Below are 12,449 nucleotides of genomic sequence, written 5' to 3'. Positions count from 1 at the left end.
CAGGCACTTGTCTCTGGCTACCAGGGATGTCTACACAGCATGTGGAATTCCTCATGGTTCCTGCAACCTGCTCAAAGGACCTTTCCTCAAGTGCTTACCAGTTCAAAGTGACAGTCTGCCTTCAAAACTAGATGCTCTCAAGGAGTGCTCATTTTATTTATAACAGACATTTTGCATGGCCTGTGTGCACATGTTGTCTGGGGCTGAGTAATGGATCAGTGTGACAGGATCAGGGGGACAGCGGTAGCTGAGGATTAGAGCTTACCTTCTCCAGAGTGCACAGCTCCTGCTCCTGGTTCAGCAGGGGAGCAGCTGAGTGTTCCTCATGTGATAGCTGCATTCTTTTGTTTTTAATTCATAACGTGGCTATTGGAGCTGCACTTGTAAGAATGATATTTGTGGCTGACCAGCTGTCTTCTCTTCAGCCATAGAAATAGCTCCACATACTTTGACTCCTGCCTGTTGCTGTTCCATAACTGATATTTCAGTTGTCTGAAGGCCACAGGATGCTGCAGCTGAAAGAGACTCTCCATTGTCCCTGCTAGAATGCATGGTGAACAACAAGGCAAGGTTGAAAATCAGAACCAAAACAGAGTATTTATACCATATAATTCAGTGTTTCATGGAATGAAACCATGTCAGAAATTTTAGGAAAATTGAAGTTGTTCAACACTCTGAAAGTGACTAAAATGTTCTAAAGAAATTCACTGTGAGAATCTTTAAACTTCTTCTCATCAGCTCATCTCCCAAATCCCAGTCCTTGCTGTGTGTATTTTCCCAGGTATGGGAGAATGGACTGAAACACTTCTCTTCCACTCCCACCTCATTTGTGGGTACTATCCCTCTCAGCACTACCCCCATATGGATTTTTCAGGAAGTGTCTTAGCATCTTTGAGAGCATTGAGAAGCAAATCCTTCCTTTCCTGAGTAGCCACTTGTTAGCAGCCACCTCAAGAAAATGCTGGAAGGCATGAGGAAAGAATAATTTAAGTGGTATTCCACCGCTGATCTTTATATCTAAGTATCTTTTGTTAGCAGGGAAGAATATTTTCCATTGGAAAGCCCCTGAATTTTTTGCATGAAGGATGGATTTTCACAGGCATTAAGTGTTGACCTAATTCTGCTCTTACAACTCTTACTGGGAGGAAAATAGTTTTTAAAAGGCTATTTGGCCTTTGATGTCAACCAAAAGTTTTCCCAATGCCGTGTAAGCCACAGTGAGTTAGTGACCAGCAGCAGTGCCCAGAAAATGCTCAGTTTACAGGATGAGAGGAAAGCGACACCCTGCAGGGCGGGCACTCCCAGATGCCGTGTGGGGGAGCATCTCACTGACCTTCCCGGCAAATGCTAAACAGATGGATCCGGGAAACGTGGAGAGAGGGGACAGACACTGAAACGCCAGCCTGGCCTCCTCACATCAATGTTAGCAGCTCCTGGGCTACTGCTGAGTCTGGAGAGAACCTTTCTAGGGGGAAGAAGCATGCCGACACAAAATACACCATGTAGGGAGTAAAAACATGAGCCTGTGACAAACCCTGCTGTGCTGACTCCAGGAGTTGTGCTTCCTTCCTGGAATTACACCAGGGCTGTTGTTCCTGCAGTGAGCTGGAAAGGCCTGGAACAGAAACAATCGTTTGACAAAATGGAATCTGAAATTTCAAAAAAGAAATCATACCCAGTATTCTGCCTTTTGACACAGGATACACAATTATGTCTATATAGAGTAGAAGTATATCCATACGTAGCAAGGGCCTTTTAAGGTGGAAATATTTCTCTCCCACACATACACACAATCATTCAACTACCAATAAAGGTTAGCATTTTGCTGGCCCAGCCCCCAGTCCATATCTTACAAGGAAATGTTTACAGATTTCTGTAATTTATCTGTGCTCAAGAGCAGTACAATTGATCATCCAAACAGCACCATCCGATGGGATCCAGCAGCACTCACAAGGAGCTCCCTAAATAAAAATCTGTCTGACCTTTACCAAGCCCCTTATGTGGTGAAATGGATGTTACGCTTCTCGTGCTATTTGAGGCAGACCCAGGCTACCACAAGCAGTGAGCTGCATGCCTGAAAAGCAAGCCATATTGAAGTTTCTTCAGCACACTGACAGATTCATTCCTTCTGCTGCTTCTTCCAACCTTTTTTTTCTAGGGGGTTCCAAAGTTTCAGAATAGCCAGGGCTGCTTTTGATTTAAAAAACCTCCATAGTACTTGATGGGGACTTTAGTGGGGACACCTACCACTTTCCTCATTTGAAAAAGTGCTTTGCTACCTTCTAGCAGATAGAAACTCTAAATAACATGCTGCAGCCCTGCTGAACAGAGAAGGTTTCTCCTCAAATTAATAGTACTCAGTATGGTCCAGAGTACTGAAAGAAGGTGCTAAAGAGTACACCAGGTATCCTATGAGCAGTAAATAATCTTAACTGGGCCAGAGGAATTAATAGTTTAGAAAAAAAGAGCTACACTGACATATATTGTAGGTTTTGTAAGTGAGAACAACATTTTCCAGTTGGAAATAGTATATTTTTAAATAGGTAGGAAATATTGTATAGGTCCACTACCCTTTTTTGCTGGATCACTGGAATAGGCCCTGACTATTTCAATTAATCCATGATATATAAGGGTGATGATCTCTCAGGAATTCTTCGAATGTGTATTTCAGATATTCATTTCCCTCTCTCTGATCGTTATCCAGTACTTCTCTATTCCTTAGAGAGTGAGTGATTTGGGACAGGAACCACATGTAAGGATGGTGCCTAAAACAGTTGCAGTAGTGGCTACAGAGACAAAAATTAACCACTCCTGTGGTGTCATGCAAAGTCAGTTTTCTCACGGACATGTGAAATATGAAGAAGTATTGTCTCAAATGTCTCAGCAGCATTGCTCTGGAAACCCTATAACAGAAATGTGTCTGTGAAAGCACACTGATGTTAAGAATGATACAATTCCACATTTCAGGTTAGTGGGGTCATAGTTCTACCAGAGTAATGTAACTTCCCTCTTACTGCACTGCTAAGTTGAAAATTTTTGAAAGATACAAAGATGCTTCTATTTAAGACGTCTACATTCTGGGAAAATTCTTCTATTTAAGTGGACCTGCTGGAAGGTGCCACAATTAATTAGGGTGGAGAAATACTATGCAGAAATTGTTTTTCAACTCTATTTACAAGGGCTGTGCTTACAGAAGCTTAATTTCTTGAATTGTTTATGTATGTGCAGATCCTCCAGTGGAATAAATGAAACCTTAAATGCTGAAAGAGAAAATGGGAAGCACGAGAACATAAAAATTGAGGACTATGGGGAGAACACCACACTGGAAATGAACACCGAGCAAGAGATTCCCCATGGAGATTTATGCATCACAGAGATTTACAGTGGGACTCACCACGGAGCGGCAGAAAGCAACACACACTTTGCTGAAACAAAACAAGAGACTACACAAAGCCACAGAATTCCTCCTAAAGTGATAGGCACCCCCAAAGTGATCGTGACAGACGAGGCTGGTGTCAGAGGGACGGCAGAAGAAGGGCCAGGTGCTATGGTTGAGCTGCAGGTGTCCCTCTCAAATGACGCCCACAAGGCCACCAGTGCTGCTGCTGTGACTCTCTTGGGGGCAGAAAAGTTCCCCCCTTCAGGCAGAGGACCCAGTGCACAACAGGGCGGGAGCAGCCCCCTCATCGCAGTTCCCCTGGGCGTGAAGGAGGGCAACATCCAGTGGTCAAACAAAGTAGTCCACTTTTCTAGCAGCAAGGAGGTCAAGAGGATCCAAGGTGCAGCTCCATCTATCCCCAGGGTGGAGGTGATCCTAGACTGCTCAGACAGGGAGAAGGAAGCGCCCAGGTCTCCGTCTGAAAGGGGGTGTGTTGATTCTCAAGTAGAAGGAGGGCAGTCAGAAGCACCTCCTTCCCTCCTCTCCTTTGCAATCTCAGCAGAAGCCACCGTGCAGGGAGAAGACAGCAAGCACTCGGAAAAGGAACACAGACCTCTCAAGCACAGGGCAAGGCACGCAAGTGAGTATGTCCCATCTAATCATTTGCACTGCCTGGGGGCATCTTTTGTAGCTTTGGCTATCATTTCAGGATTTAGAATGCATTAGAAAAAAAAATGTTTAGAGATTTTTTTCTGCAGTTTTCTAACTTTCCCTCTCTCTTTTTCTTTTAAATGATGTTTCTGTTCTTGCTTTATGTATTTTTTCAGGGTAATACAATGCTCCTGGTGATGAGCCAAGAGTATACCCATGCCTTAACTGCGCTGAATAACTTTGCTTAGTAGACTTCCACTTTGAAATTAACTCATGACTTTGTCCAACTAAAAATACTTACATCTCCTGAAAGAGCTGAAATCTGCTGGTCTTCTAACTCATATTCAATGGCAATCTGTAAAATATTAACAAAAAGGGCAAGCTGCTTGCACATATCTCAGTGAATCCTGTGGCTTTCTCCTTTTATAGCAAAAGCTTTGCGTTGTCATTTGCATCATCTAAAACCAAAGCCATGCCACTGCTTTGAAAAGTTAATAAAAAAGTCTAGCAGCAAAGCTTGATGTTGTCTGCAGAAGAGATTTTGACAGACACCAGCATGTGTGTAACTGTTACATGATCCTTTTGGTTTTGTCAGCCTTCTCTAGACTGTAAAGTGAACATGTTATTTCTCCTGACTCCCAGACCCAGAGGTCAGACCCAGAGCTTCAAAATGTGTCCAAGAAGTTTACATGGAGGCAAACTTGCCACTGGAGCCAATATTGATTAACTGGGTGTAGAGGTGTATTATTTATTATTTAATCTATTTATTTATTTGTTATTTTATTCATCTGGGAGTTTTCTATTGGTTGCTTGCTCCTTCCCAGCAATGTAAAGAATCCTGTCTGGGGATTTAGTAGCAGTATGTCAAAGGTGCTTGAATGTGTGCAGTGAGATACTGTAGCAACAAACTATTTCATATGCAGCGTTGGAACTCCTCTGCTAACCCACTGCTAATTCCTCTGGAAGCATATTTTTAGCATGATAACCATTTGTGTCTCAGTGGCAAGTGGATTAGGCAGTTACTTATGCCTAAGTGTCTGTATGCAACCCACATATTTTGGGCATATTAAATGAAGTATAAAAGAAAAGTGCACATGCTTCACATTTTGGCTGTGAAGTCAGAACCAACTGTGGGGCTGTGCCTGCATTTCTTAGGGAATTATTTGCAGTGCCTGTCTTAAAAGGCAAAAGTACAAAGAATGAACTACTTTTTACATGATAAACTCTTCTTTCAAGAAGAAGTCCTGTCCTTTTTCCGTGTCAACTATGACAATCGCAGTCTCTTCTAAACCAGTGGCAGGTCATTACTCTTAGGAGCCACTGATTTAATACAAATTTTTTTGCATTATTATTACTACATTACTTATTATTATTAACCTGTCTACAAATTAGAAAAAATAAATTGCCCAGCATAATGAATGCAGCAAACACCATGCACGTTTTCTGCAAAAATAGAAGTTATTATGCAGCATTTAAGTCTGAACTAGAGAACAACTTTTATTATGGGTGTTTGATCTCTTTAGCAGAAATTTTCTCTGTAAATATTATTCAGATTATATTTACCTGAATAGGTAGCACTCCAACACTAAAACACATAGTTTTGGAAAATACCTTCAGTGACTATTGTAAACAATTGGATTGTCATAGGACTGAGCCAAGGAGTTTGTGATTTGACTCTCCAACAATAAAATATTACAAATTGCTGGTTTGGGTGCCATGCTCTTTTCTCTTTTACAGATTCTTGTAAGGACCATTGGTCCAGTTGTGTAGTCATCTGGCATAATGGCAAAACTCCGATTGTCTTTAATAGGAGAAGTATCAGACTCCATCTACTGACATGGCTAAAAGGATCATGAATAGAAAACACACGGCATGGCTTTCTTTATTAAATTTGTTTTATGTATGCCAGGAAAAGATCCTGAATAATTTACTTTTATCAGAGGCATGTTTTATTCCTTGTGACTATTGGTTTAGTCAGGAATAGCTTTAAATTCCAGCTTTTTAAAGGGAGGAGCTATTGAGGCTGTCATTGATGAGGTTCAGTAGTAGAGTACAAGAGAAAGCAGCAGGGACATCACCTGATTAGCATTGTCCCATGAGGGAAATGCTCCATGTCCCATTACAAGGAAGCAGTCACACTGATGTCCAGTGCATTCATCAGCTTTGCAGCTGCATCTGTTCCTCTTTCACATGACCTGATGAAAACCAGTAGTTTATGCTTTCAGAAATATTGTCATTGATACTCCAGTGAATACCCTTGAGAAGTTAGTTGAGTCTCCTTGGTCCTGTTCTTAAATGTGTGTTCACTCTTGCCACATTTCCAAAATAAATATTCTGTATATGTTATATCTTACAGAACTTATATTTCAGGCAAGTAATGATTGTTTAAAGACTGAAACCTGCTTTCATTGCGTACCATGGACAAACTCCCACATCTCCAAGGGGCTGAAAAGTTAATGCTAATATTTCCTGTGTATGCCCTTCTGGATGTATACTTGCTTTTAAACAGCTAATACACAGTAGCATACTGACTTTTATCAAGTTTGCAATATACAGGAGTAAAACAAGCACCTAAATGGCAGAAGCTGCTGCCAATGTCAGACAGAATCTGCTCAGTTTCATTTGGTCTCAGATATTAAGCAGTCATGGGCCTGCCTGGCTGGGAATGGCTGCTGTAAGCCTAGGAACTTATAGTCAATTATCTGGAAAATATCAGACCAGACGCTGGATAAATGAGAAAACATCACCTGCCTGTTGGTGCTGGGAATAAAAATTAAGAATGCTAGAAATAAAGACGTGTGTAGTGTTCCTGTTGAGCTAAGAGAGTCCTAAAGAAAGTGATGTAGAAATTGCATGGGTGTGTCTCCAAGGAACACTGGGTATGGAATTTATAACACAGCTGATACTGTGAGAAAAACTCAAGTATAATGAACTTTCCATACAAAAGAAATGTTTTCATATTTATTGAATTTCAGTACAGAAAAATGCACTTGTTAGTCTCCTTGCAGTTTCGTGGGCCGTATGAATTTAATGTGCACTCTGATTCCTTCCACAGGGCTCCGACGTAGCGAGAGCCTGTCAGAGAAGCAGGTGAAAGAAGCCAAATCTAAATGTAAAAGCATTGCACTGCTGCTGACAGCAGCTCCCAACCCCAATTCCAAGGGGGTGTTGATGTTCAAGAAGCGCCGCCAAAGGGCGAGGAAATACACTTTAGTCAGCTACGGGACTGGGGAGTTAGAACGTGACGAGGACGAGGAGGAGGAGGGTGAAGGTGAAGAGGGAGACAAGGAAAACACTTTTGAGGTGAGTTTGCTTGCAACGAGTGAGTCGGAAATAGATGAAGATTTTTTCTCTGACATTGACAAGGACGGCAAGATCGTGACATTTGACTGGGACAGTGGTCTGCTCGAGGTGGAAAAGAAGACAAAAAGTGGAGAGGAGATGCAGACGCTTGCAGACAGCACAGGGAAAGGAGCCCTCATGTTTGCCAAGAGGCGGCAGAGGATGGATCAGATTACGGCGGAGCAAGAGGAGATGAAGGCAAGCACAGTGCAGACAGAGGAGCACAGGGAAAGCACCGTGACAGAGAATTTCCAGAAAGTGAGCTCTTCTGTCTATCAATCAAAAGAGGAGGAAATGTCAAGACAGCAGAGCTGTGTGAGCAAAAGCTACACAGACGTGAATCACAGCAAAGTGGTACAACAAAATGGCTTTGGCTTAGCACCTGGCACAAACCTCTCTTTTCAGTCCTCTGGAACTCAAAAGGCAGCATCTTTGAATAAAACAGCAAAACCCTTCCCTTCTGGAGTTCAAAACCGAGCAGCTGCACCATTTTCACCTGTAAGAAATATCACCAGTCCCCTTTCAGATGCAGCAGCACCACCTCCTTACTGCTCTGTCAGCCCACCAGCTGAGGCTTTCTACAGACCTGTCTCAGCTCCAGTGGCCAGCAAGGCTGCCCCACCCGCGTGGGCAGCCACGGAGCCCACGGAACACATCGCGTCCAGGGATGAAAGGATTGCTGTGCCAGCCAAAAGAACTGGGATACTGCAGGAGGCAAAGAGAAGAAGCACTTCTAAACCTATGTTCAATTTCAAAGATGCACCCAAAGTAAGTCCTAATCCTGCCCTGTTGTCCCTTGTACACAATGCAGAGGGCAAAAAAGGGACCGGAGCTGGTTTTGAGTCAGGACCCGAAGAAGACTACCTCAGTTTGGGAGCAGAAGCTTGCAATTTCATGCAGACTCCAGCATCTAAGCAAAAGGCCCCTCCTCCTGTTGCTCCAAAGCCTTCACTCAAGGTGTCTCCTTCTCCTAGTACTCCAGTTTCACCAGTTTGGTCACCTTCAGCTGCAGCTTCCAACAAGCCTCCTTCTTTCCCAGCACCAGCCTCACCTCAGACAGCGTATCCTGCAGCACCCAAATCTCCACAGTATCCTCATTCTCCTGTCCATCCCCCAAGCACTCTCAACCTTGCTGGTCCTTTCAAAGGGCCTCAGGCCAGCCTGGCGAGTCCAAACCTTGCCCCCAAGGCAACACCAGTCACCCCAAGTGCTGGAGAAACAAAGCCTCCTTTTGAGATGCCACCAGCTATGAGTGGGAAAGGAGCACAGCTGTTTGCCAGGAGGCATTCCCGAATGGAGAAGTATGTGGTGGATTCAGAGACTGTGCAGGCAAACATGGCACGAGCCGCATCTCCAACTCCATCTTTACCAGCTTCTTGGAAATATTCATCTAATGTCCGAGCACCTCCACCCGTCGCTTATAATCCCATCCACTGCCCTTCTTACCCTCCTGCTGCTACCAAGCCTTCCTCTAAGGCCCCTGCTGCTACCAAAAACACAAAAAGAAAACCTAAGAAAGGTCTCAATGCTTTGGATATTATGAAACACCAACCTTATCAACTCGATCCATCTTTATTTACTTTCCAACCTCCTAAGGAAAGCCTTGCCATGAAGCAGACATTGAAGCTGTCCACTTCAAAGCAAGCACTGCCTTTACCTACCTACCTTCCACCTGGTGCTGGCTCTCCTACAAGGGCCCGGCCCTCTTCGGTGTACTCCGTGCCAGCCTACGGGTCCCAACCTTCGTTCCCGTCCAACGCCTCTCTCCCAGGGAATGAATCATATTCACCCACAGGCTACTCCGCATTTTCTAAGCCAGAAACCACCACATCCTCTTTGTTTACTGCTCCGAGGCCAAAATTTTCAGCCAAGAAAGCTGGCGTCACTGCACAGGTGTGGAAACCATCGGTTATTCAAGAGTAAACCTGGTTTCTAAGCAGAAACTTAGTGTCCATTTTGCTTGTAGTCACTGGTTTGCAGTGGTCACCGGGCACACAGACTGTGCCAGTGGTATTCCTTAGCTTACTTAAGAATGTCAGATGTATCACCTCAAATCTGGGTCCAAAATATTTGAGCTTTTTAAAGGAATCAAAATAGATCTAAAATTTTTAGCACATTTATGCATTTTATCAGGTGCTTTATAGCGATGACATCCTGAAATGGAGAGGTGCCATTGCATGAAGTGAGCAGGACACTAGGTTTTTGCTTTAGGACTACAGCAATAGAAACAGCGAGCAATATTCCTGGTATGTCAAATTAACAAAGAACAGCTTTCTTCCTGTCCCTCTCCCCAAATGTGTTCTAATGACCTAGGGATTAGAGGACTTTTGGTGGTGTTTTTTTTAAAGAAGTGCCTTATTAACTAATAGTAATATGTATTAACACAGCAAATAGATACAGTGTTAGACTCTGACTGATCACTAGCAGAACACAACTGGATAGACCTTTGGCCTGCACAGAGCCTCATGGAATTCACTCAGAATCTGTCCTGGCTCGAAGGTCCTTCCACAGGAATCTGATTGATCAGCTAGGGGCTTAGCTTGTAAGCTATGTGGATCAGCTGTGATCCAAAATCATGAATTGCCTCTGTGATTTCACAGAGAATGTGCTATAAGAGATGCTGGAGTGTCATGAAGACTAAAAAGAGGTGGAAAGACAGCTGGACAAATTGTTTAAAATTTCCCATTTTGGGGAAATGTCACATCCCACATGCAGGCATATTTTTAGCCAGAGTTTGCCTTGAACCCAGCAAGTATGAGAGAAGCCTGTAAATCAAAATTGTTAAACAGTCAGAGAGGTGAGCTGGGTTTTGCAGCTGCAATGTAATGAACCAGTTTCTCGTGAAAGCACAGTGACTGAGAACTGGAGGGCTGCCTATAGTGTAGAGTGCTGATTCTCACTCCCAGAGTACTCTGTGCCACAGAAATTACCAGTAAATCATGATTATCACCATGTCTTCCTACTGGCCTCTTGTACACCTTTCATTTTCTTCTCCTAGGCCTCTACAGTGCTTCATCCCACTTTAAATCTTTTTACTCTGGTCTTTTACTTATCTTTTACTTGTCATATTGGGGACTAAGGATTGAAATACTGCTACTGGGGAGAACTTTTAAGAGCCTGATTTTGAAATGTACTGTATAATCCTGCAGTGACTCTAGAGCAAATATTTCCGTAGTTTAGTATGGCTTTCATCAGCATCAGTGGTGCTAGGGCTAAAACAAGGTGCTGTTTCTCACAACTAAGGGAATCAAAATCTATCCCAGGTGGGAAGCTAAAGATTAAAGCATAACTCTGTGAATAAAGGTGGCAGAATCTGTTGTTATATTTGTTTAAACTATCATTCAGCTAGTTACAGACCAGATTATGGACCTTGTATATCATAGCAGGGTTTGTAGAACCATCTATCTCGATGAAGAAAACATTCCTAAGTATGAACAAAATCTCTGTAGTTTGGTCCCATGATGGTAACTCAAACTGCAATCAATAATGAGAAGAATGCATTTGGTTGCACATGCAGAAAGCAGGCTGAATTCAAACTCTAATCAAACCAATAAAAAACACTCCTATGAATTTTGGACCACCAAAATTCCACTCTCCCCTTTAAATTTTAGATTGGGATATTGACTGATTTAGAAGAAAATTACCAAGGGGTAATCTCCCCCTTAAAATTCAGAAAAAATGATAGATAATTCAGAGGGAAAACATTTGGAAAACTCAATAAATATTTATACTGCATTTACCTGGAAATAGAAAGTAGCAATATTTTAGTCCTTTGGAGATCTCCCTTCTACCTGTTTTCCACTGCCAATATCTGTACTTTTCTTCTATCATTAAACTTGTCCCTTTCCTCTCTGCCTGTTTGTGGCTTTTTTCTTTGGTTTGGCTGCTATTTTTTTGTTTCACTTCCATATATAGACTGACAGTATATTTTTGGGGGAAGTCTATTTCCTATGCTAGCCTGTTAATACGAAAGTTCCTCCCTCCACTTCCCCAACCCTTTTCCTCTTCCCTTTGCTCCCTCCTTTCTTCTCCTCTTTCCAGAGTTCAATCTGGAGTTGCACACACTATTTTAGGTAGATTTTAAGACACCAGTATGTACCTGGAATAAAGATCCCCTGCCAAAGGTAAGTAGTGCTCTGAAGAGACACAGAAATCCAATCAGCCTCATATTGCCTTCCATGATTTTGCTTAGTCTCCTCCTGTAAAGCACATCTGTAAATTATAATCATACTTCTGTACTTGTTCACCCCACCACCAAAAGAATATTTCCCTAATGAGGAGATTTGCAGCTTTGTCCTTCCTCCACAAGTGTTGGTATTGATGCCTGTGGCTCCAAGACAGAGGAGCTTAGAAAGTGCATCTATGCTGAAAAGCTGAATTTTAATGACATTTGCATTAAGATACAAGTATTTTGTATGGCCTAGAACAATGACAGAAGGATTTTTAAGCACCAGTAAGAGTTAAAAACAAAAGTCTCAATGACATTAGCGCTCTTAACTCAGTTTGGATCTTTTGAAAATCTCATTCAAAGCCCAGCTCTGAATTCAATTTCTTATATACACATCATCCTACACACATGGGACTTGGATCTAACTTGGCTTCAAGGCTCTTTTTACTAATCAGGTAAGTCTTTAATTCTTACTAATATTTCAAAAGATTGCTCTGCCTACAGGTTTATCCAAGATGTAATCTCTTATGACGCAGATATTTGGAGGAAAGCTGAGCTGCTCATTGTCATGGGTCCAGATGAAAAGCTAAAGTCAAACGTAGCTGAAATGTCAAGGAAATGATTTGTTTGTGTAGAGAAGCCATCTGAAATTTCACTTGGAAAGGGCAGTGAGCTTTTGTAAATGTGTTTCTGAAGAAGCTATTAGAATTATTTCATATAATATGGCAAGGCTGCCAAGATGCAATTGTCATCTTTCCTATGGAAGCATATTTAACAATGAATTTTAAGCCATGTCCAATAACAATACTTCCAGTATGTTCACATCAAAGGAGGAATTTAAGTGTTTTATGACTATTTTAACACATTTAATTAGCACAGACTGGAAGTATTATAAAGCACCAGTTTTGA

At 42.3% G+C, this 12,449-nt stretch overlaps 1 protein-coding gene across 2 annotated transcripts in view; it reads left to right on the top strand.

Moving 5' to 3' along the window:
• The window catches only part of SYNPO2 (synaptopodin 2), a 78,872-nt gene that overhangs the window by 53,046 nt on the left and 13,377 nt on the right, over nucleotides 1-12,449 (top strand). For both annotated transcript variants that reach the window (XM_038135424.1, XM_038135425.1), the window contains exons 3-4: nucleotides 3,229-4,019; nucleotides 7,086-9,265. In XM_038135424.1, coding sequence (XP_037991352.1) covers nucleotides 3,229-4,019; nucleotides 7,086-9,265 — 2,971 coding nt within the window. The remainder of the gene's footprint in view (nucleotides 1-3,228; nucleotides 4,020-7,085; nucleotides 9,266-12,449) is intronic.

Source organism: Motacilla alba, chromosome 4, assembly GCF_015832195.1.
Source record: "Motacilla alba alba isolate MOTALB_02 chromosome 4, Motacilla_alba_V1.0_pri, whole genome shotgun sequence".
In the NCBI taxonomy this organism is placed as follows: domain Eukaryota; kingdom Metazoa; phylum Chordata; class Aves; order Passeriformes; family Motacillidae; genus Motacilla; species Motacilla alba.
This window is presented reverse-complemented; position numbering and strand designations above follow the sequence as displayed.